The 24522-nt window shown below is 44.7% G+C and overlaps 3 protein-coding genes across 12 annotated transcripts in view; 2 read left to right on the top strand and 1 right to left on the bottom strand.

The window, feature by feature from the left end:
* BRAF (B-Raf proto-oncogene, serine/threonine kinase) overlaps window positions 1-10278 on the top strand; it is an 82828-nt gene extending 72550 nt beyond the window's left edge. For all 3 annotated transcript variants that reach the window (XM_064420865.1, XM_064420866.1, XM_064420867.1), the window contains one exon: window positions 1599-10278. In XM_064420865.1, the coding sequence (XP_064276935.1) occupies window positions 1599-1621 (23 nt within the window). In that variant the 3' untranslated portion in view covers window positions 1622-10278. The remainder of the gene's footprint in view (window positions 1-1598) is intronic.
* A 562-nt stretch (window positions 10279-10840) lies between these two features.
* Window positions 10841-11953, bottom strand: NDUFB2 (NADH:ubiquinone oxidoreductase subunit B2). Its single transcript, XM_064420888.1, has 4 exons — window positions 11794-11953; window positions 11562-11706; window positions 11401-11485; window positions 10841-10918 (listed from the first exon to the last, which is right to left on the bottom strand). The coding sequence occupies exons 1-3, from the start codon at window positions 11865-11867 to the stop codon at window positions 11411-11413; spliced, it is 294 nt and encodes a 97-aa protein (XP_064276958.1). The 5' UTR covers window positions 11868-11953; the 3' UTR covers window positions 10841-10918; window positions 11401-11410.
* LOC135300883 (uncharacterized protein C11orf16 homolog) lies at window positions 11888-24383 on the top strand. Of its 8 annotated transcripts, none has more exons than XM_064420873.1 (11): window positions 11888-11996; window positions 12768-13062; window positions 14047-14138; window positions 14321-14498; window positions 15624-15852; window positions 16418-16986; window positions 17888-18020; window positions 19166-19410; window positions 20971-21131; window positions 21571-21817; window positions 22617-24383. In XM_064420873.1, exons 2-11 carry the CDS (start codon window positions 12988-12990, stop codon window positions 22902-22904), a joined length of 2217 nt encoding a protein of 738 aa, XP_064276943.1. In that variant the 5' UTR covers window positions 11888-11996; window positions 12768-12987; the 3' UTR covers window positions 22905-24383. The 8 variants fall into 8 exon arrangements, with proteins under 8 accessions (XP_064276943.1, XP_064276938.1, XP_064276945.1 ...); XM_064420868.1 differs by having other exon boundaries at window positions 17888-18029; XM_064420875.1 differs by having other exon boundaries at window positions 17888-18029; window positions 21571-21813; window positions 22617-22759.
* Window positions 24384-24522: the final 139 nt, after the last annotated feature.

Here is a 24522-nt window from a genome sequence, read left to right as displayed (position 1 = left end):
ATCTGGTGGTAGAACTAGTAAATTAGGCAATTAGATCCATCATGAAGCTTTTATTCTATTGTTGTAACTTAAGCCTGCCACCACAGTCTGTAAAGACACACAGAGCCTGAGGCCTGTCACAACTCCCTGTGCCACTCCTACTTTGCACTTCAGGTGTACTCCCTTCTCATTTCTCATAAGGCACCGAGCCCTTTTCCTGCTTTCTTCAAGCTGCCTTAGAACTGGGTCAGCTGTTCCTCACAGGCCTTTTAGATGCCTTTTCTTCCTTCTCCTAGTGCAGACAGCTGACTACTCTTCTTGGTTCTACTCTTTGTAGAGCAAGACATTCCACAGAATTAACACTTTAAGCCTGTAATTTTGTTTGCAGAGATGTTTCTGTTTTGTTTCCAGTATTCAGAATAAGAATCTTGAGAAAAAACAAAGCAAACAATACAATCACTCTTGAAAAGATGGAAGGACACCAGATAGGGAGCAGTTGTTTGAATGTAATGGCATTCAAAACCCTTCTGTTGAACAGAACAAAGGCTCTCTTGTGCCTGCTTATCACTCCTTCAGTATTAGGGAAGCTCTGAGAAGTGCTGTCAAGAAAGTGGCATAAACTAACCCAAAATGCATATGAAATCCAACATGGGGAAGTTATAAGTATGTTTCTTCTCTCTTCTGAGTCCTTTTGATTATGCTTAGTTAGACACCTCTCACTAAAAATCCTGTAGAATACAATTTCTTTGTGGGTGGCAGGGAATTTTTTTCTTTTTGCAAGAGTATAGGATTAAGAGAATTAATATCTTAGATTCCGCTTCTATTCAGTTGTTTGTCAAACTCCTGAAAGACTTCAGTCAGCAATTTTACTCTGTGCCATAGTTGCATCTCCTCAGAAGTGGGACTACGAGTCTGTCTCACAGCACAGTGACACTAAATAAATTATGTAGGATTTCAGGACATCATCACATGTGAAAGCACTGCATATAATTATTCTTTATTCAGTAATTCTGAAGGAAGCATGGAGTTGCTTTATTTATTATGCTTCCTCATAGTGAGACCAAATTTCCAGTCTGGGATTGAGTAGACAATCTCTCCATTCTTATATTTCTGTCAGTGGGTTGCTATGTTGGTCTCTAAACCAAATCCTAGCACTCTATAACACTGGTTTTCCATTCAGGCACTTTACTGTATATAGTCTTTAAAGGGTAATGGATGTCTCATAAAGTTCTTTGTTATTAAATTAGTTTTACTACAGAGCAGAACTGGTTTGCAGTTGGATGCATTTATTGAAACTGGTGCTTCTCAGGAGGACATATGTGCAATAAGGAATTTTAAAGTAGAATTAAGCTGACATATTTAATTTTCAAATGCATGATGAATTAGACTTTGCTTGAACTTTCACCTTCTTGGGAAGAATGGGTACAGCTTGCTTTCAAGAAATCCTTTGTTGGTTAAATATGCTAGGTCTATATTGAATGTTCTTTCACCATGTATTCTCTTGTGCTTTAATTTTAACAGTTTGCATTTTTTAACATCTTTTATATTCAACCTGATGTTCAACTACTTTCGTAACTGAAATCACCTTTTTAAACCAAGCTCTTGTCCTCCCTCTACAGGAGAATTTGCAGCGTTCAAGTAGCCACAGCACCATGGCAGCACCCACTCTGTTATTTAAGTCTTGTGTTCCTACAGTTTCTTAACATCAGAGCTCCATTCTGCTCCGCAAAACCTAAAGTAATTTAGAAAAGATATCCATAAGCTTAAAAGTGGAGCAGAATGGAACCACCAGTCCAACACAATGGGAAAAAGTACCTTTTTGGGAACCAGAGTCCTCTGCTGCCAGTGTTTCTCCTTCAACACAAACCACCACGTGCATTCGGAGATCTGCAGTGGCTGCCTGTGCCGTTGGCATCACTCCCAGCAGAGAGGAGAGGGCTCATGGTGTGCCTGTGGTGCTCGGGCGCGAGGGGACGGAGCTGCTGCTGCTGCTGCTGACCTTAGGAGACTTGCTTTGGATGGGCTGCCGGCCGCCTTTCTCCCTCTAACAGCGTAACCATCAGAGGCTGAACGTCTGATGAGTGCTAATTTCAAAGAATCATTTTCCATTCTGATCCTTTTTTTTTCCTGGTGTACTTACTGATTTACAGACAAAGCAGTATCCCCTTTTCGCTGTATTACGGTGTCAAACACCTCAATCTGTCTGTATTGCTGGGGTTTATTCCTTTAAAATTAAAAGTGTGGGGCAGTGGGAGCTGGAGATGTTATTCTGAAGGCAGAGAGGTTCATCTGAAGGAAAAGGGGATGCTGCCACACCTTTTTTTCAGATTTACTTTACCACATCTTAAAAAGAACAAACAACAACCACCATCTTTAACCTTTTTCCTTTTCGAGTATTTTCTTGGTGTGTGCATACACAACATCTTTTTGAAGGATTAGGTTGATCCTTTTTTTGTTGGTCCAGCAACAAACTGAAGTTTAAAAAAAATGTAGCAAGATTGTCCTCTTTTATTTTTTTTTTTGTATCATGTGATACAATGTATTTATCAAAGATGCTACTGCAGCATCTAAAGTCTGTAGAAATCCTGATACAGACTGTGAATGGTGTATGTACCTACTTTAAAAGTTTTATTTTAAACGAGGGTGCAGGTTAATGCCAGGTACCTTACCAATATGTAATGTTTTCATAAATGAGGAAAAAAGTTCTCAGGTTGAATTGAATTCAAATACAATCCCCCCCTAGAATTAGACATTCCAAAAATTATGTTTTGGTACTTTCAAGAGCTTTTTTTAAAGGATTTTTATCCTGTTAACTAAACGTCCTCTGATAAGTGTGTGTGTAAATGTGGAGCATCTTGTCCTAATGGCAAGTTGTTAGATCAAAACAAAACGGTACTTGCTGGATCCACGCTGACTACTCCTCCTCTCATTGCTTTCCTCCCTGTCATCTCTTCCCTTCTGCTTGTCTTTCCCTTCTGTACACTTTGCAAACTAGGACAAAGGTGGCGGTGTCTCCATTAGAGTGCTTTGTTTTCCTGTCCTCCAGTCCTGGTTTTCAAATGGTTAGTAGCTTTTTGAAAAGTTACCCAGTCAGGGAAAACAACAACTCGTAGAATTCTGCACATCATTTACCTCTAGCAGTATATGTCGCGATGTGATCTGCTTGCAGAGTTCTCTGGTATGTGGTATTACCTGTAAATTGTTTGTACAAAGGCAAGGCAGACCACATTGGAAAGAAACTCAAGCTCAGACAGAAGTTTCCAGAATTTGATTCATATCAGCCCTGTGCCACTCCAGAGGAGGCAGGAGAACTGACCCCTCTCTAGCAGAGAGGTTCTTGCTGGGAGGAGGTGGGGAGTTTTTAACAAAATCATGACAAATAAATGAAGGAGTTAAATGTGTGTGAATGTGGTGTCCATGCTAAACGTGGATATACCGAGTGAGGGTGCTGTCCTTCCCTCCCTAGGGAAAGGGGACTGTTCCTGCCTGCAGAAGGTTGCTCCCAGATGAAGGGAGAGAAGCACATTGGAAGTAGAAGGTGTTTTTAATAACCTGCAATTTTGCTGTGTTGCTGGTAGTCTGTTACGTTTGTCAGTAAATATTTACTGGGGCTATAGGGACCGGACTGATCTGAAGTGGGAATTAAAACTGAAATACTGTGTATTCATATTAATTCCACAAACATTAGCAAGATAGCAATAGTAAATGACTTAATAGTCACTACAAGAATGAAGTGATTCATGTTGAAACATGAACAGAATTGATTTTGTGTATGGGACACATTTTAAAAACGAAGGAAAAAAAAGCACAAATTTTTTTCTTGTCTGCTGTGGGTCTTCAGATGCTGTAAGGTTTTTACCTTAATGAGGTTAGCAGAAATTTAAAAAGTAGCAATAGCCACTTTCCAGTGTGGAGAAGCTGATGCAGAGCAGTGGTAGCAGATGGAGTGCTCCCTGGTGATCATCTGAGGCCAGTACCTGAGAGGTGGAGGGAGCCTGGGGCCATGGTGGCAGCAGGCAGGTGAGAGCACTTACCAGATACAGGCTCCCAGGGGGAAAGGAGTCCCTGCTTCTCCTTTCACCCTGTGATTGGCTCCAGCCCCTTTATGGGCTGTGGCCCTATTTGTACATGTCAGGGATACTGAGGTCAAGGTTCTCTCAAAAGAAGCTGTTAACAGAGCAAGTATGGACAGGTGGTTCAACACTCATTTGTTTCACAGAGCTTGTTAAAATCTCTCGTTTCCTTCCATAAAGTCATGCTGGCAGAAAATTCTCTGTTAGGAACTTCATTCTATCTTTGCTTAAAAAGAACTTACTTTGGTGAAGATTCATTACCCATTAGTCTACAATATGCTTCTTGAGCCCATAGGAAAAGCACAAGGAAAATTGCTATCCTTGTCCATGCAAAGCACTTTATAAGTAACACATGATCTCTTGGGTTTTTTTTTTACTGGGGTTTGTTTGTAGTTTTGTTTTTCTTTTTTTGTTTCTGGTTTTGGTTGGTTTTTTCCCTGAGGAATGTGCAAGTTGTTTGGCTGCTGTTTAGAGAAGTCCTTTCAGGATGCATTTCTACTGGTTTTCTTGTTTGTTTCCCTCCAGATAGCTGTAGTAATGTGTGTTTGTCTGTAAGAGTTCCCAGGTAATGCTCATGCAAAACTTTGAAAGAAATGTAGTTTGTAAATAATTGGGATTATTTTTGGTTTTATCTTTTACTTTAGGAGTTTTTCTGGATGTCTTGCATGCCATCAGAGCCAGTCTTAAAGATGCCCTGTAGCTATTTAGTGAATGGGGACTCAAGAATAGATGAGAAAGGAGTGCTCTCTGTAGCAGTGGGATGAAGGAAGTAAGCTGAAATGACCAATACATTCATGCATGTTACCCTAAACTCCTTAAGCTCCTTCGTGGTGTCCCAGCCACGGGCACATGCCATAGTATGGAAATGTGAGTACACCCTTCATGTGCACATGTTGGGACAAACACCTAGAGAGTCATTCTGCTTCTTTTAGCTCTATAGTATCTTGTATTCCTAATCATTTGCAAAAGTACCAGTATCCAGTCCCAGCTATTCATATCTTTTTCAACCAGGCACAGACCTTCCCCTCCGCCTTTCCTTTTCCATACAGGTGACAGAGGTCTGTTACCTGCTAAACCTTCCTGCTGAGTATGTGATTGTTTCCCCTGGCATATTTGCCAGAACTGCAGCATTGTGGTGGAGCTCAAACCAAATGGCAGGGATATAGAAGCCAGGTTACTTTGAAAGTAATTGCTGTGTCAATTAAGCCCTACATAGCCCCAGATACAATTAGCCCAGTCATTTCTTTTTTTTTTTCCTAAACTCATGCAGGTCATTAGATGAATCCACTTCTGCTTTTTATGCTTACCCAAAATCATCTTTTCTTGTACTTGAATGCTCTAGCAGCTGATAATGATGCAGAATGTTTGAGAACAAATACTTCATTTTACTATGGTGTCTTAGCATCACTTGGGTTAGTATGTGCTCCTTGGAGGCAGAATTTGGCCTTTGTAACATAAAATGAGTGAAATTGTGATTGTTGATAAATACCATGTCTTTCCATAAATGCCCAGACTGGGGGAAAAGTACCCCAGAGATCACACATAAATAGTTTTTCTTCTGTGTTTGCCTGTGGGTGTAAATGTATCCAGCATTCTACAGAAGGCTGAGGGAAGCCAGATCCCCAGATACCTCACAAACAAGTACGGATTGAAGCTTTGATATCTGCAGGGACTAAATTAGGGAAGAAGCATGTAGACATTTCACGCTTCTGCAGCCTCTAGAATTCATTCCCTTCTTGACTGTGAGTGCAGCATTTGTAGCACAAATTCTTCATAGTACTGTAGACACGTCCTCTGTTGATAAAATGTATCACCAGTAGCACAGTGGGACAGGCAAAGCTTCTAAGTACAGTCAAGTTAAAAGGCAGCTGCATGAGTGGCCTCTTGGGCATCACTCTGAAGGTGCTGAGTGTTCTGGTTTTCTGTGATGCATTTTACGTAGAAGTTTATGAAACAAACTTTGTTTACTGCAGCCTTGTTACTGTGCATTTGCACTTGATGTTTGTTTTGGCATGCATTTGAAAGACTTGTCTTCACTGTTTCATTACTTCATACCAACTTCATACCCACCATATGATGTTTAGCCAGGGCAAGTACTGGATTCTGCACCTGAGGTGGATAACCCTGGCTGTGTGTATAGACTGGGGGATGAGAGGCTGGAGAGCACAAAGGGACCTGGGAGTCCTGGTTGATGGCAAGTTGAACACAAGCCAGCAGTGCCCTGGCAGCCAGGAGGGCCAACCTGTCCTGGGGGCACAGGCACAGCATGGCCAGGTGGGCAAGGGAGGAGATAGTCCTGCTCTGGGCTGGGACCTCGGCCTCACCTCGAGTGCTGGGATGCCACAGTGTAAGAAAGACTATTCCTATTAGACTATTACTAATGAACTGTTAGAGAGTGTCCAGAGGAGGGCCATGAGGATGGTGGAGGGGAAGCCATATGAGGAGCAACTGAGGTCTCTTGGTGTGCTTAGCCTGCAGGAGACTGAGGGGAAACTCACTGCAGTTACAGCTTCCTCATGAGGGGAGGAGGAGGGGCAGGCACTGATCTCTTTTCTGTGGTGACCAATGACAGGACCCAAGGGAATGGCCTGAAGTTGCATGAGGGGATGTTTAGGTTGAATATCAGGAAAAGGTTTGTCATCCAGGAGGTGGTCAGACACTGGAACAGGGCAGCGGTCACAGCACCAAGCCTGACAGAGTTCAAGAAGCATTTGGACAATGCTCTCAGGCACATGTGGTGATTCTTGGGGTATCCTGTGCAGGGCCAGGAGTTGGACTTTGATGATCCTTGTGGGTCCCTTCCAACTCAGCATATTCTATGACACTGTGGTTCTTACCTTATAAATTATCAGAAGAGCAGAGCCAGATTGTTAAAATGAAAAAGTTTGCATTTGAGTTTCAAGGATGCTAACACAGAAGCTACTAAGAGTGAATTCAGATGCAAACTTAACTTCTCTCTTTTTAGAAAAGAGAGCTACCAAGACCCTCTGTTCGATGGTTTACATAGGGATCCCCAAAAACAGTTTTTGTAGTTTGCCAAATGATCATGTGCCTTTGCAACCTTAAGAAGTACAACAGAATGTAAGCTGGGTGCTTTGTAACTAGAGCAGTGTCTTTGGTTTACATCTGCTGCAGTAGTTTTGTATATAGCTATCCCTGTAGGTAGGTAGTTTGGAGTTGGTCAGCTCCTGTAAAGGAGCAAGGAGGGCAGAGAGCATTCCCCAAAACACCTGTTAGCATTTCAAAGCTAAGAATTGAAGGATACCGAATTTAGTTACAGTAATCCTGCTGCTGGAAATCTGCACTATCAACAGGTAGTGAGGCTCATTTAACTTAAAAACAAGTAAGCCCTCCTTCCCTTCCAAAGACACACAGATCTTGTTAAAGAAAGCTCCAAAGAGGCCCGAAGCTACACTCTTCTATCACCTTGGAATGAGATGGTAGATGGAGAATGAGAGCTAGATGAGGAGAAACTGGTGGTTAGCATTCATGTAATCAAGGTTCACATGTATCAGACCATACAATTAGTTCCTTGTCCCAGAAAATGCAGTAAGTTTTGTTTCTAGAATGTCAGCAGGTTTCCTCACTGCTTCCCCTGGGCCTCTTGCAGTTGCTGTCCAGTGCTCACATCCTGTTATTGCACATGAACTGTGGGAAATGTAGGTGTCTTGTCAGCTGAGGGACAGCCAGTAGGTGTGAATTTGATTTTTTCAGCTTTCAAACTGGTTACGTAGACTTCTGGCAGTACCTACGTGTCAGTGTCATATTTAACCTACTTGTCCATGAAGGACAAAATAATGGGTTTGGCTATTAATGCTTTTTCAGATATTTTCCTTTTCTTCCTTGGGGTAGGACTTTTGGCATAATTGTAACTTACAAAGTTGTCTAAATGCACAGTTCTTATGAGCTATCAAACCAGTTTTAATTTGGGTTTGTTCCTTCTAGAAAACAAAGTGTAAAAATGTTTTACTTATGTTCCAGGAGCTATCTGAAATCCTTCTACCTACCCCAAATTCTGCACTAAAAGTACATGTGATGATTATTTTGTCTCTCCTTTTTTTTTTTTTTTTTTTTTGGGTGGCAGGGAGAGGTGTGGTTTTAGGTTTTGGGAGGGGGGGGAGTTGTGGATTTTTTGGGTTTTGCTTTTGGAACTTCTAAACTACCTAATATTTGCTTCACAGCATCCAGCAGCAGTGTGTTTAGCTCACCCAGCCTCCTCCAGAGCCAACAGTGGCCTGTCCAGTCATTTTGTCTAGTTCGTCATATTTGCAGCAGTTGTACTTTAGAATAAGCCTTGTGTGATATTTACTTTTGAGCAAGTAAACCACAAAAATAAGTTTGTTTTCTTTTTTTGTTTATTTGGGTTTGGAAGATGGTCAGGTTTTGTTTTGATAAGTGTCATTCTGTGTTGCATTTGTCTATTCACCCTTGCTGAAGAGAAAATCCATCTGTGTGTTTGAGAGTTCAGTGGAATATTAGGAGAAGAAATGAAGCCCATCATCTGGGCATGGATGTTGGATCTAGGGGGGAAAATGGACCAAACTTGGGTGTTGGGTTATTTGGGGATGGTGGGGGGTTGTGAGGGCATAATTTAAATTAATTCTGTCTAAAATAAAGTGTAAGTGCAATAAATGTGCTTTTTTATTCAAAGCTGTGAACCTTTAGGAAAAAAAAAACAAAAACAAAAAAGTCAACCAAAAAAAAAAAGCACATCATTCTTTCATGAGCCTTGTGTCCTACCTGCCTCCCCTTCCTCTCCCTCTCCACAGTTCTCAACGGACAGAAACCTGACAGTGGCCAACTTGCATGTGTTGGCAACCCAAATTAACATTGCTGTTCTGATCTCATTGATGGGATTGGGGAAAGTCCTGCCCCCTACTTCTCTTCCACTCTTGAAATCTTCTTGGGCTCCAGTACTGCCCTGTGCCTCTAGAGCAGGATCTGTCACTACCTGGGATGCAGGAGCCAGCCCATCTGCTCTGTGTCATCCTGACTCCAAATGCAGCGTTCCTCCTGGCCCTGCATTCTCCAGGTGGAACCCTCCTCCCGCCCTCCCTGTGGGTGCAGTGAAGGCTCTCCTGGGCTGGGCAGTGACATTGTTCTCGAGCAATGGAAAAAGGAATCAGCCATCAGCTGCCTGATGGGATCCCCTTTCCTTGCCCCCACACACACATGCAGGCTGGCCACTGTTGCCTTCTGTGACTCTGCCTTGTTTTGCAGGAGCAGGTGTAGGTGTGTGTAACCTGTTGTGCATTACTTGCACTTTCTCTTTCTTACTTGAGCACAGGCTGCTTTTCCTAGGTCAGGAAAGGGGCACAGGTCTCCTGGGATTCCCAGGAGAGCGCCATGCATTGAGCAGTGACAGAAGGGGTAGTACTCACTGGCTGGACCCTCTGGGGGAGTAAGAGAGGACTGGCTTATTTAAAGTTTATAGATACCCAGATCTATATCCTTTAAACTTTATTATTTTTATATATAGTCAAGACAATGGCATTACCTCATAATACAGAGGCTTGTTTATGAGAGGCAAAGTACATAGTAAGGAGAGGAAAGGGAAATTTATATACAGATTTGATTTCTTTTGTTTGTTTGTTCCTTAGTGCAATGAAATGTATGTCCCACCACTTTAAACTCTGTGCTAACACATTCCTATCAGCTGTATTCCTTTTTTTTTTTTTTATTGACCACCAGAGGTTTGCAAGGGGCTTGTGACTGCAAAGTAGAAGGTCCAGTCTGGTTACTTAAAAAAAAAAAACAACCCATTGTGTTAATAGATTTCCATAGCTGCTTTTCAAAATCTACAATGGAGTAATTGTTTCGAAACTTGTATTTATTTTTTAATTCATAACAAAATGTTTATTTTTGGTTTCCTGTTAGGTAGGTCATGGCAACTCCCCTTTGTTCCTTCTCAAGTTTCCCCTGTAATTGCCAATACAACTTATTTTTCTTGTTTGTTCCTTCTCCCTTTACTTTTGTTGTCCCTTCATTTGTACTTTGGAGTTTTTCTCATGTAAATTTGTACAATGGGAAATATTGTCCAGTTTGGTTAGAGAGCATGGAGACTTAAAACATATTAAAATTTGATAGCTGAATTCAGATTGAAGAAAACTATTTCAGTGTAAAGTTATTTAAAGAACTCTGTATTATATGAAAGGCAAAAAGTTCTATGTACTTGATGTGAATATGAGAATACTGCTATAATAAAGATTGACTGCATGGAAAAGTCTGAAGGAGATTGTTTATTGTGTCATGCATGACTCCTCTCCACAAAGTTGGAGGGGTGCAACTCAGGTGGTTAAGGGGAATGAAAAGGTTACTTTAGGATATAACTCTGAAAGGGGAGAAGAAAAAAATAAAATCAAGGACTCCTGCAGTGTAACCCCCCTCCCTTCATCTTCTTAAGCCGGATCACTGCCTCCGTGACTGCTGTGCTGAGCCCTAAGGCGTTTTTACCTTTACTGTTCTGAACTTTTATATACCCAAGGGGTGTCTTTCTTCATCCTGGGAAAAGCCTGGCACCAACTGGTCTGGGTTCTCTTCTGGGTAAATTATCCTGCTTCTATGGCAATTTCCCCTCACCTCTTCATTGGTTATTTGGCAGAGCCTTTACTGACAAGACTGTTAACTGCCATGCACTCATGTACCCTATTTCTTGGGGCAAACACATTCTCTATCAAGCAGGCATTACAAAAGCTCATGTGTACTCAAGTACTACAACTTTAAAGTTGTCATGGTAATTTTTCAAGAATTCTATTTAAAATAGAAAAAAAAATACAGTTCACCTTAGACTTTGTTTACAGATTTATTCACAAAAGGACCCAGGAGACCAAGGTTTGGTTTCGGGAGTCTCAGTTAGTTCCAGGAACCTGAAAATAACAGAAGAAAAGCCTGAGAACCTTTTTGCTCATCATTTTCCCACCACGCAGAGCAGAAGGACCTCCTCACTGCTGCCTTCAGCAGTAGCTGAACCTTTGGTTTAGAGCTGTAATGTGTGACCCAAGAGCTTAAAAAAGACTCAGTAATTAAAGAACTGGAAACGAATACAAGCCTCAAACGTTTAAGGGGACATCTGGACAGACGTCTAGAAACAGAGCATGTCTTTGAAGTTAGATGATGCTGGGTCTACACAACAGCATGAATAAAGTAATCTAGAGCCATTACCAAGTAAGCTGCAACTCCTAACAAAGTCGGTTGTTACAGTGCGGGCTTATATTGCTAAAACTGGGCTATCTGGTCTCGGGCAGCCGTGTGTGAAGGCACTGAGCAGTGCAGACACTGCCTCCTGTGCCGCAGAGGCTGCGGTACCAGCCCCGCAGGGCCGAGCGGGGAGAGGCGACGGGAGCCGTACCGGTGTGCTGCTATTCCTCATCGTCCGGAGGGATGCCGAGCTCCTCGTCCGTCCAGGCCGAAGCGTCGGGATACGGGAAGTGTCCCTGGGAGAGAGGCCCGTCAGAGCGCGGCCGGGGCCCGGCCCGCACCCCCCGCCCTCGGCCGCCGCGCCGGCCTCACCAGCACCATGTCCGAGTTGTGCCAGAACTGCCAGAGGATCCAGAACCACATGAAGCCGCTGAGCAGCTCGCCTCGGATCACCTGCGCCCGCGTCAGCTCCGGGAACTGCCGGTACCGCGGCGGGATGTGCACCCCGCCGCCCGCGCTGCAACACAGCACGGCCGCGCCTCACTCCGGGCCCCGCCGGCCCCGGCCCGCCCGCCAGCCCCGCGGCCCGGCCCGCCCCGCTCACCGCCGCCGCCCGGGCACGGCGGCCCCGGCCCGCAGCAGCCGGCCCGCCGCCCGGCCCAGCGCCGCCACCACCATGGCCGTGCCCAATGTCACCCGCACCGCCCAGCAACAGCCCCGGCGATTGGCGCGGCCGCCGCCTTCCGGGGCGGAGACAGCCCGGGGCTCGGAGTATCCCGGGAAAGGGAAACAGCCCGCGGCACCGAGGTATCCCGGGAAACGGAGAGAGCGCGCGGCTCAGAGTATCCCGGGAAAGGGAGGCAGTCCGGGGCACGGGGACGGCTCGGGGCACGGCAGTGTCTTGGCTCGGGGACAGCGCGCACTGCCCCCGGACATCTGCCCCTCACTCCCCACAGCGCTCGGGAGCGCCGGGGCGGCACCAGGGGCGGGCTCTCCGTGAGTTCTGCCAAAAGTTGGCATCGCCCACGCGGGGCGCAGAGCGGGGCGAGCTCCCCAGCCCAGCCGCTGCTTTTTGGAGGGGCGGGGGGAGAAGGCGGCTCCCGCTGGTGGTGTTTGAGGAAAGGGCGGAAGCAGCAGCGCGTCCCTCTGTCCAAGCCCGGGCAGCCCGGCAGTCCAGCCCAAGCAGTCCGGTTGCGGAGCAGCGGGGCACGGGCGGTGTCCCGGCGGCGCCTCCCGCCCTAGCGGGGCCGGGATGCGGGGCTCGCACTGGGGCCGGGATGCGGGGCTCGCCCTCGGGCCGGGATGCGGAGCTCGCACTGGGGCCGGGATGCGGGGCTCGCACTGGGGCCGGGATGCGGGGCTCGCCCTCGGGCCGGGATGCGGGGCTCGCCCTCGGGCCGGGCTGTCGCGGAGGAAGCAGCTGGTGCGGAGCCTCTTCCCGCTCTCTGGGCCGGCAGCCGGAGCGAGAACGCAGGGGCGACGCCTCGGCATAGAAATAGCCAGTAGAGAATTCCTACCTGAGCATCTGAGAGAGTTTTGTTTTTTCACTCCCGTTTTCCCTGTTTGTTGCTCGCTCAGCAGTGTTCCTGGAGCCAGGCTGCAGCCTGGTTTCAGTCCCGACACTTTGAGGAGGATGGAAAACCCAGCCTGCCGGGGGGTGGATCTGTTCACCGGTATATGCCAGAGCAAGGGTTGGAGGAATTCTGCCAGCTTCTTGTGGACAGCCAGTTGCATCCAGTAATGTATATTGGTATGCCTTCTGGGACATGGAGGTGATCACAAAGGAAGCAAGCAAAAAATGATGGAGAAAGTACCCAGACTGCCAGGAGGGTCCTTTCAAGGAATCCAACACTCCCCTACTCCTCCTGACGAGGTATGATGCCAATGTCAGATTAATCCACACTTGTAGTTCCTCCTGAATCTTTATTGGATAACACTCCACAAAGAACTGGAGATGAGTTTCTATGGCCCTCCTGAAGGTATTTTAAATAAGCAATAATACCTTCTCCATTTGTTAAGACCACAAAAATCTAACATCCTTGGCTGAAGCAGCAGTGGATAGTTGTAGTTAAGAAATTTTCGTTTCCCTGCTCATCTGAGCCATTTTCAGCAGCAGTTTATGGGGAATAGCAGCAAACTTTTCAACCAGTTTTTACTTACCATGTGCAATGTGTTGCAACCCCTGCAATGTGCTCCATACCGAGTTTATGTTTTTCCATAAAAGCTGAATTCTTTGATACAAAGTTCATAGTTTTATTGCCAGCTCTGCTTTCCAACTGCCTCATATTTTGTCTTTCTGCCTTCTTGCAGTCCCTGGCATTCTGTTCCCTGTGTCCTTGTTCTCAAGCATCCCACGTTTTCCATCTTGCTCAGGCTGGATGTCTCCACTGCTGGCTTTGACCTGCAGAAGCAACTTTGTCCCACTAGACTGAACCCCCACTTTCTTCACTCTTCCTTGACTTCAGGTCCTTTCATTGACCTTTCAGCTTTGCTTGCCAGGGGAGCTCGGAAGCTGTGTAAGCAGCAGCAGCAGCAGTGCACATGTGGCCACTGACTGCCCACCCCTGCTACACACCTAGCAGCTGAATAGAAACCAGGTGCAAGGGGGGTTTATCATATAGTTCTTACATTTTGGTTTTTTTTCATGTTTCTTCTCTCCAAAATGTATTTCTCAAAATCAAAACCATTTGTGATGAATTTACAGATAAGCAGCATAGTACTACAAGATATGGTGGAAGAATTATGGAGAGAAGTAATAAACTGAAAGTAAATTTCAACTTTGTAGACAATATTCCTGTTTAAGGATTTAAATGTTCAAAAATCATGCTCATTTTCTGCTTCCGTCTCCTCCTTCCAGGTGAGCTCCACATCCATCTCACATGTCCAGTGCTGCCACACAGCCAATAAAGATTCCTGTAGCTCTGTGCTGCCAAGATGTCCAGTAACACAGTAAGCTCATAATCTTTAGGTGGGTCACTGGAAAAGCAGAGAAGAAAAAGCTGGGAAACAAAGACAGTTATTGCAGGGTGGGGGTTTTGTCCCATGTTGATTTAGTTGGTTTGCACTGCAGCAAGTTGCAGATTATCTGTTGCCGGGCTTTCCATTACCTCTTGTATTTTTGTTTTCCACAGCTGTCGTGTTTGTGCCTGGAATCCAGGTCCCTTCTGCTTGCCCTTGATACTCTCAGCCAAAAGAAATTTCATTGGTTCATCCCTGGAGGCTTCCCATGTCCTGAGGGGGGCTCGTGTGTTGGCAAGGAGAGAAACTGATGGCTACTACTACCTGGGCCACATTGTCCAGGAGGTGAAGGTAACTATTTATTGGGAACATGGCTGTAAGAGCTTTTTCTCTGTTCTTCCCATACTCACCAGTCCCAAGCCCTTGCTGTGGGGTGGCTCTCCAGTGTTACAGTGCATTTCCTAGCCACTGTTGCCTCCCCACACCCTGTTTTCATCTGTTACCTGGTGCTGTCTGGCTGCTTGCTGTGAGGAGTCCTGCAAGTAAGAACAGCCTGCAGACCCATCTGTTTTTGTAGTTAAAATGAGTTTTTATTCAGAGACAGACAAAACAGGTTCCTTATCCCTGTTGTCTACTTTTGCCCAGCCTAGCAGCAGAGTTAGTTAGCTAAACAGCAGCTAGTAATCCAAAATGTTTGTCTCCAGGGTCCACTTCCTCTTTACTGAACTGAGAGCTTTCCTTATTCTTCTCCATCTGTATTTCTGGGAATTGTGAAATGATTTTGGATGCCAGACAGAAAATCCCCCCTGCAGGTTTTCTTTTAAAATCCAGTTCATTTTGCAGGTTAGTTAAATAAATTTGCTGGTATAGGTGAGGATGTCTGTAAGCTTCAGTGTGGGGTAGAACAGATTGGTACAGCTGTAGGCACAAGTGACATCAGCTGGAGTAGGAGCTGACAGTATTATTTGTGTAAGTGCACTCAGAGATCTGTAGAGAAGGCTGAGATTCTGGCAGTAGATCTTGCCCTCACTTGCTGCTGAAGGTTTCAGTTAAAGTATTTAAATTTATGACTGTTGTGACTTTTTATTGCTTTGTTACCCCTCTGATTGCTGAAGGAATGTTTTTTATCCTTCTGATTGTGGTGAACTGCATAATACAGTTTATTTTTGCAGCTCTTTTTCTTGTGGGAGGTTTTCCTGGTAGAGTTCTGCCTTAGCCTGCTGATTGTATTCTTACAAATATCTAATTCCATAGTGAAAGGAGGAAAAAGCCTGTCAGCCCCTTAAGCCCCAGCTTTTTATTTTCTTTTAAAGGGGTATGACACAGTACAGTGAAACCCTGGTAGAAGAGAAAAGCTGCATTCCCAGATCACATTCCACTTTCTGGGATTTCTGCCACTTCCCTCTTAGCCTTTAAACTTTGCTGTTAACTGGACCTTGCAAATTGCCTTGCAAACCACATGTTTTACTCTTGCAGGGCTCCAGGGAAGGCTTTTTAGTTGAGTTTGACCAAAGTCGTGCTCTGAAGGGCAAGGTCAAGCCTGGCTGGCAGGAAACACCTCTCTATGACATTCTGCACTATGAAGACGCCCGGCGACAGCCTCTTGCTCCAGGGGACAAGGTCTTGGCACCATGGGAGGCTCCAGCCAAACGTTTTGGCCCTGGCACTGTGCTAAGGGTTGTGGAGAGCACAGAGGAACCTTTAGGTACCTTTTTTGGGTCTTTGGTTTTCTTAACAGCACTGCACTTGCCACAGGAGCTGGTCACTGCAGGGAAGAGAACAGGCTCCAGCACAGAGAATTCACCTCCTGCTGCTTGGGTTCTCTTCATCGTGTTTTTATTGTTGGCACTAAGCCACCTTTTCAGGGTCAGAATTAATGCAGCTCACAGAATTTGCCTTTGCTTTGTTCTGTGGGTGAAAACTTCCTAAAACGTTAGGGGCTGGGGATATCATTCTCCCAGCACAAGTCAAAAACCGTTCCTGATCTTCCTGAGGATCACCTGATTATCTGTTAGTCTGCTTACCAGCTATTTCAGGGTAAAATCCCACCTGCTGTGGCAAGTGAGATTTTTTTACATCTGCTGTCTCCTTGCAGGAATTTCAGGAGAAAGTAAAATTTTAAACCTCTAAAGAATAAAATAATGGAAGTTGTTACAGAATTGTCTGAAACACAAGTCATTACTTTTACCTCCTGCTCTCTATGAGATAAATCACACCGACTGACATTCATATTACATTATTTGCCTTTTTTTTTCCCCCAATATGCACAGCACACAATGAAAGGGGAGTGCTTGTGAATTTCTGGAATGGGCAGACTAAGGAGGTCTCTTCTGCCCAAGCTCTGCGGATTCCTCTGCCCCTAAGTGAACGCATCATCCTGGAGCTGCAGATGCCTTTAGCAGCCAGGCAGATGGTGGTAGATTCAAGCTTGGATTACCCATACCTTGTGGCACCAGGTTATAGAGCCTCAGGACACTACAGACAGGGTCACCTGGGCCTGGATTGCTGCCCAGAGGCTCTGTATTCCACTCATCCCTGTGCCACGTGCAGCTGCAGGTGTACCTTGCTTCCCCAGTGCTGCCTGGGAGCCTGGGAGCCCACACGGCCTGCAGAGTGCAAAGTGCAGCAGGAAAATGCCTTCATCCCAAGAGCAAGCCTGACTGAAGAAAAGCTCAGCAAGAAAATAGAACAGGAACTGTCTGAATTGAGGATTGCTTCTCCAGAAAGCGTTTCCAGAGAGGAAGAGAATAAGGAAGAGAAGAGATTAGAGACAGAAAACGTTCCAGAAGATGTTAGGTCTTGTTTGGAAGAGGACCATGAGGTTATAGAAACTGAGAAGGTAAAAAGTAGTTCACCCTGGCTCTTCTGTTAATAAGTGGTCTGCTATTTGTGTATATATCAGCTTTGTTACTGCAAATTTACTACCCTTGGTACCAAGCTAGACGTTGAAGGGCTGCTCCTTATGCCTTCCTGCTAAAGAATGTGGAGACTTTGCACTGCCTTTCTTTGACTGGGGTAAGGATATTGTCAGTAATCTGTCATTGTCCCTGGCTGGAGCAGGTTTCTAGAACCTCTTCCATGGATGCACAATATGAGAAGTGTTGCATAGCCCAGTCCCTCTACATTATGAATAAAGGAGGTGATGGCAAAAAAAAGGAAAAAGTGTCAGAAGAATTTGCACTGGATAAGGATTACAGTAGATATTGTTCCATACCAAGGCAGAATTTTGCATGATTATTTTAACATACTTCTCCACCCTGTTAGAGGTGTCCCCTCTCCCAGTCAAGGACCACAAGAGACTTACGTAGTCCTCAGCAGCTGATTTGGTGCTTGTGAGCAGGGCACTGGGTGAGGATCAGCAAGGAGGAGGTTCATGTGCACCAGCTACTGCCACACTTATCTCCATTGCTGTTAAAGGGTTAAAATCCGAATTCTGGCACATGCCAGAAGCAGGGCTGTCTTTCAGTCAGAGCTCCTCTGGCCTGATCTCTTTTGTACCAGTTTGGACCCTTTCAGGCAAAAGTACTTTGTGTCATTTGGAGACATAGGGAAACTCAGGAAGTTATCAGAAATTACCTATGGGTTGTTTCTTTAGTAAAGAACTCTCCCAGAATTTGGTTTTTTCCATTCTCTCTTGAACTTCAGTTACAATTTAAGATCTTATGCTGTAAACTCATTAAATAAACCTATTCTTTTCCTTATCATGTCTGGATTATGGTTGCATTTCTTGTTATTTCTAGGGCCCTCAGAGGGAGATGGCTCATGCTGTGGTTGATGCTGCTGTCAACACAGACAGCTGGTTAATGGAGACAGATCACAAGGAAGAAGCAGAGAGCAGACAGCAGGATGCTGAAACTGAAGCTAATTTTGAACGTGAGCATGGTATTGGAACTATAACTCTTTTACCCAAATATAAGACTTAGCACATAATATCAGTGCAGGGTGGCATCATGTATAAGATCTGCCACCATAATTCTTGGTGCTTTACAAGAAAATGCCATAATGCCATCTTTATATATAGGTATTAATGGTGCTATGGCTTGGGAAGTTATTAATCTTCTCTCAAAGTGAAAGAATTTTCAGATGGTACTTGAGATTTTTTGGCTTTTACAGCTCATCTACTGCAGTAGCAGCCTTTGGGGGTTTTTAACCTATATTGTAGAGCTCAGTATAAATAAAAATTTCTTTACTTCAAAAATTAATATTTAACATTAACAGTGACTGTGTATAGCAACAAGATTTAACCAGGACTTTTCTGCAAAACAATACTCTTATCTGTGCTGGAAATCACTGCTTTATAATGTCACTGAGTAGAATTTTGTTCCCTGAACAGCTAAAAGGGGCTGGATCATGATTTTGATCAATTTGTTGCTGTTCTCAGCTTTGTGGCAATTGCAGACATCTAAGAGAGACTTCTGAAAACCTGTAGCTTTCTTTGTTATTTCTTTGTGACACTGCTGGAAGAGGGAGAATGGAAAGTCAAATAGGAGTGCACATTTCCTCCCAGCTGGTGTTCCAGCATCATTCCATGCCACAGCTGCCACTCAGGTCTGCCCTATCCTTAGCAGAAAGGTGTGAGCAAACTCTGCTCCTGTTCTCAGTTAGCCAAATGCTGTGTTAACAGGGTTGTGCCCACATTAATGTTTCCTGTCTCTCAGCAGGATGGGGAGCTCAGGCATTGCCCTATCAAAAGATTTATCATTTTTACTCAGAGCAGTTCGTGCCAGTCTGTGAGATACCATGTAAACAATCCTTTAGCCTGAGTAGCTGTAAGAAGTGCCAGGCAAAACTCAGTTTCCCAGGCCAAACTCTAGCCTAAATGCAATGGCAAACTTGTTTCTGAAAAGCTGGAACCTCTTTTGTGGAGGCTAAAAACTGTCCCACTTCCTCATAGGAAAGTGTTATAAAATCCTTGCTTGAATATATTTCATGTGAGCAGAGCTTTTGTTCTTTTAATTTGCTTTGTTTTTATAAGCTTCCTATATTCTCATATGTCCTTGCCCTAATTTATTTGAAAGGCCTTTTTGAGTCCAGAGTGGCAGAAGCTCCAGTCCAGCATTCCCAGAGGAGCCCTTCCCTGGGAAGCAGTGCTTTGGTTCCTTTCAGGTGCCAGAGCTTCTTTGCCCAGGTGAATCAATCACTGGAGAAAGACAGCCTGACCATCAGATCAGCCCTTCGTGTGCAGAGACCCCACAGTACTACCCACCTGCAGGCTGGCAGATCCACACATCTCCCAAACCTTCTAAAAGACAAAAGCATCACAGTGAGTATTTAAGTTTAGTTCTTAGGATGAGGAGATCTGTTTATGTCATGTGAGAATGTTCTCTCCTTTGATCTTTCACAAAGGTTTTTGCTGCAACAGAAATTATGCCTGTGTAGAATAATGGTTATGCATAAATAGAAACTTAAGGACTCCACTTGGGAGCCCACGTTGTGTAGAACAGGGCACTTGTGGTATTTTTCTCAGCACTTTTGACAGAATGTTTTTGTATGTTAGATCTAATCTCTTCTAAATAAGCTTCTCAGCCAGCTCTACTAGATAGCAAAAAACAAACAAACAAAAAAAAATTCCTCTTTTACAGGTACTGAAAGCCAAAAAGAGAAAGTTTAGGCAGTCATCTGAAGCCCACAGCAAAGAGTGCATGTTAGGGCAGGGGTGGAACTAGGAGTCTCCTGATCCTTAGGCTGGTACTTTCCCTGCTGGAAAACATCATTTGTTCACCTCCCACCTACCAAACACCTTTGATTCTTTCTTTGATCTCTCCTTGTGTGTGTCATTAAACACACCCACAAGGTACATTTTTTTGCTAAGAATAGCAATGCACTGGAGAGCAAAGCTGTTTACAGCCCCTGGGAAGCCATACAGATCAATGTGTTAAGAGAAACCAGTCACAATGCTGTGTAAGACTGGCAGGAACATGATTTGAAAAGTCCTGTAGTGTTTTCCAGCTTTTGGTATTCGAGTTGTCCCCAGGAAAGCACTGGAAGGAGACATTCTGTTTGCAGAGGAGCAGCTGATAGCAGGAGCCTGCTAACTGCTCTTGGGAATAGGAGGAAGGAGGATGCATTTGACAGAGGAAAATATTCTGGGGGAACTCTGTTCCAGCTCCACACAGCTCTAGCAATGTAAACTGGAATACAGTCTAAAGGTTTGGTGGTGTTTACTTGCACTTGCCTCATAAAGGCCACTGTAAGAAGTACAAAAACAAATAAAATTTCACTATGGCTGTGAAGAGGCCTTGTAGGTGCTCCTTCATCTCTGTACATGGCACAGGCATTTAAAAATACAAATCAGCAGCACTACAGCATTGAAATGAAGCTAGTGCTGAAGAAAGCACAAAGACTGCTGGAGCATGGGTAGAAATCTCAGACAGCAAAAGGTGAAGAGTTGGAATACCTGCAGAGAACTCGGGAATGTTTTGGGTTTGGCCAGATGGGGCAGGTGTTTCTCTTGCTAATAAAATCTGTTTTATGGTCAGAACGTGGATTTTCTATCCAGTCCAGAAGCTGACCCAAAAACTGGGGAGTTTTAAGCATTGGCTCAACACCAGAACAGCACAGCTTACTGACCTATGGAGAATTCTGAAGACTGGGTGTTCAGGCACCTCTCTGTTGATTAAGCCTAATGTTTTCTACAGGTTTTAGTATCATCCTCAGTATTTTCATGGATGGGAATCAACACTAGAATATTTGTGAGCCTTTGTAGCTTCTAGGCCTCAGGAGTGACATTAAAACTGGGCTGTTCTGGTTTTGTGTGCTTACAGTGTGCATTAGAAAAATATACTGTTGGGATTAAGGGTTCAGTTTGCTTTTTTTCTCCTAGAAATCATCCCTTAGTGGTGTGTCTCAGAAGAAGTGGAAGGAGCTGGACTTCAGCAGAGCCAAGATTGAGCACAAAAAGTGGCAAGAACAGAGGCAGCTGAAGAGGGAGCAGCAGCAAGAGGCAGATGGCACCCGACACCAGCTGCACAGGGACAGCCAGAGGTGATGCTGGGAACTGGCTGCTTTTGGTGCTAAATGTTGGAAGGTCGGCAACATCTGCTCCCTGCTGCTCTCCTTCAGTCGCTGCACATCCCATCTTGTGCTTTTTTCTGGGCTCTGCAGAGGTGTCATAGTGGTTCCCTAGTGGGAATAAAATTGGTGCTGGAGGTGGGAGGGAGTGGGTGCACAGCATTTTCTCCAAGGGCAAATTCCCTTCAGTCCTGTTCTCAGACCAAAACCGCTGACATCAGGCACCAGCCTGTTTGGAGCTTTTGCTACCTCTGTTCTGGACATAGGTTTAATCCTCATAACTTAACAAAAAGTCCTGGAACGTTAACTGAACACAGATTGCCAAAATATCTGCTTTGTGTCTTATGCACTGTCTTTATTTTTTATTGCTCTTTCTTTATGAGAAATTTGAGAAATTTTGTTTTGGAAACAGGCGGCGATTGCGTCAGAGAATATTGCAAGGGCTGGAGAAACAGCTGGAACACAAAGAGAGAGCTTTGCAGCACATGGCACTGCTCCAGGCTGCTGGGGCTGAGAGGAGCAGGAAGGAATCCTACTTTCAGCGGGAGGAGAGGAAGGCAAAGCAGAGGCTTCAGTTCTTAAAGACACGGCATTTGCAGAGAGAGGAGTTGCAGACAGAAAGCAACAAAAGGAGCTGTGAACAAGAGAAAGAAAGGCTGGTAAGGGCAGTTCTAGATTTTTTTTCTGCCATGTTTCCAGCAGTGGAAGTACATATACAAATATCTGGAGTATTTGTATATTTCACCTGTTTTACATCCCGTATAACTGTATCATTTAGAGATAAAAAGGGTAACCTTTTTTTGACATGTGTATAAATATGAAAAGTGGAAAGTAAAATTCCTCATCTCTCACCAAAAGAAGTCTTTCTGCGTGCAAGAAACGAATTTCCATAGATTATATCTATTTCTGACTAGTGAGAATCTTAGTAATGTAGGATGATTTGGATTGTGTTCATCTAGTCCCGACTCCCCTGCCATGGGCAGGGACACATTCCACTAGACCAGACTGCTCAGAGGCCCCTGTCCAACCTGCCAGGGATGGGGCATCCACAGCTTCTCTGGGCAACCTGTGCCAGTGCCTCTCCACTCCCACCGGAAAGAATCTATTCCTAATATCTAATCTAAACCTACTCTTTTCAGTTTAAAGCCATTCTCCCGTGTCCCATCACTCCACACCCTTGTAAAAAGTCCCTCTCCATCTCTTGTAGCCCCTTTAGGCAATGGAAGGTGCTCTAAAATCTCCACAGAGCCTTCCCTTCTCCAGGCTGAACAACCCCAGGTCTCATAGCAGAGGTGCTCCAGCCCTCTGAACATCTGTGTGATCCTCCTCTGGACTCACTCCAGCGGATCCATGTCCATGCTGGGGGCCCCAGAGCTGGACAGAGATGAAAAGTGAAGATGAAATTTGGCATGAAGGCTGACTGTAAAGACATCCAAAGTTTTGAATGTCTTTATGTAGGAGTTGCTGAGGAGCAGAATGCAGTCATGGCAGGAAGTGCTGGAACAAGAATCCCAGGAGCAGGACAAACAGCAAAAGCAGCACCAGGCTGCCAAAGTGAGAGTGTTCCAGAGGAGAGAGTTCTCATCTGAAGATGGAAAAAGGCCAGAAACTCCGTGCCCTGCAGCAGTACTTCAGGGAACAGAAGCTCCTGCTGCTCCAGGCATCCATGCTCACCTAAGGAAGCTGCACAGTGGGTCAGCAGGGCCTGGAGCAGTTCACAGACCTGCTGTGTCCTGTCAGCTGTGAGTCAGTGTGCCACAGCAGTCGTGACAGGTGGCATTTGGATTCCTGGAGAGGTCTCTAATCTCCCTGTCACTGCAGCCAGAGTGCAGTTCCACTGCTCTGTCCTTCACCTGCCTTTCTTCCTGGGGTCACTGGCTTCCCCCTCCCCTGAGAGGGAGCAGCAGGGCACATCTAGAGGCACTTTTCTGCATCAGAAAGGAGGGGTTTTTAGTGCATTGCACTGTGGTGAGTGGAGGTGCCAAAGGAGAGGAGGAGGAGGTTAAGCATGTCACATCCTGAAGTGCTCCCTCTTCCTCTTATCATCTGAGGTACAAAATTCCCTGTGGATGTGCCACAGGAAATGCACTGATCAGTTCTGGGTAGCCAGAAATTTCAGTCAGGTATTGAGGAAAGGAGAATGGATGTGGCACAATTTATTTGCTGAAACAGCCAGGGCTATATGGAAATATCTTTATTTTACGCAGAATTATGCTAAAATGAATACAATATATGTGATACCTTGTTTCAAGTAATGCCTAGAGACAAACTAGATACAAAATTTCAATTTGGCCTGACATTCTGTATACACTTGGAAACATGATACACATTTTCTGGCACATTATAAAAATTTATGCCTCCTTCTAGAATACAGCAACAGTGATAATAGCAGTTTCTTAAAAAAAAAACACACAAAGAAAAAAGTAAAATTAAGAAAACTTGTAAAAGGGAGCTCCTTTGAAATCCTGCCAAATCTGAATGGCCAGCAGTTTCCAAGCAGTAAGTGTCAGAATGCATTCCTCCAGGGATAATAGAGAGGCTATGCCTTCAGCTTTTCCCTAAAAAGACAAAGTTAAGTCTCTCATCCAGCTGTTTACAAACTACTGAGCCCTCAATAGCTAAAATGGGCATTTTTAAACTTCAGGATCCGTAATGTAAGTGCATGACCCATCCTGAGATTTTTGCTTAAAGAAAAAAAAAGGGGAAAAGGAAAGATGAACTTAAATAGAAGGTGAAGGCTTTAACAAACAAAATGTCAGAGTTAAGGTCTGAAAAAACTGTAACTTGCCTCAGCTTATGGAAACTACGTGTGAGGTACCGTTTTGCATTTTAGACATGAAATCCCATCATTTGGAACAGTTTCCACTCAGTTGAGTGTCTGGAAAAGTTGGCTGGAATTTGCTCAGCAAGAACATGGATGGTTGTGCCCAGACCTGGCACACACCCTGCTGAGGGAACATGGGTGCTGGGGGCACATGGAGCTTTTCTTCAGGGTAATGTTTGCAGGGGTTGCTTCTCTTCTTGTTTGAGTTTTCTTACATAAACTCTTGTGCTGGTTAGGACGATGCTCTGCCTGCTTCTGACTCTAACTAGACTTAAAGAAACAAGCCTCAAACTTACAAGGTGCTAAACTCTACTCCTGCTTTTATTCTTACGCACTTGGAAATGGAATATGCAATGATTAAAGGAAAGTACATTAAATATACTGAGCTGAATCTAAACTTATTTTGAGACTTCATTTATATGCTATTAATCATTGCTTTATAATCACCATCAAACAGGAGATTGTCTGCTTATGCACTTTCTCTTCATTGCTTAACCACTGAGAACAGACCACTGCAGAGACCCTGCTCTACTGCTATTT

Source organism: Passer domesticus, chromosome 5 (genome assembly GCF_036417665.1).
Source record: "Passer domesticus isolate bPasDom1 chromosome 5, bPasDom1.hap1, whole genome shotgun sequence".
Lineage (NCBI taxonomy): Eukaryota > Metazoa > Chordata > Aves > Passeriformes > Passeridae > Passer > Passer domesticus.
Note: the sequence above shows the minus strand (reverse complement) of the source record. Positions and strands in the feature narration are given on the sequence as shown.

Excerpts from the sequence above, each read along its gene's own strand:
- LOC135300883 (XM_064420868.1), top strand. The coding sequence starts at position 12,988 with ATGATGGAGAAAGTACCCAGACTGCCAGGAGGGTCCTTTCAAGGAATC. Across the intron at positions 13,063-14,046 it reads CCCCTACTCCTCCTGACGAG|GTGAGCTCCACATCCATCTC; the intron begins GTATGATGCCAA and ends TCCTCCTTCCAG. Across the intron at positions 14,139-14,320 it reads CCAAGATGTCCAGTAACACA|CTGTCGTGTTTGTGCCTGGA; the intron begins GTAAGCTCATAA and ends TGTTTTCCACAG.
- NDUFB2 (XM_064420888.1), bottom strand. The coding sequence starts at position 11,867 with ATGGTGGTGGCGGCGCTGGGCCGGGCGGCGGGCCGGCTGCTGCGGGCC. Across the intron at positions 11,707-11,793 it reads GCCGTGCCCGGGCGGCGGCG|CGCGGGCGGCGGGGTGCACA; the intron begins GTGAGCGGGGCG and ends GCTGTGTTGCAG. Across the intron at positions 11,486-11,561 it reads ACAACTCGGACATGGTGCTG|GGACACTTCCCGTATCCCGA; the intron begins GTGAGGCCGGCG and ends CCTCTCTCCCAG.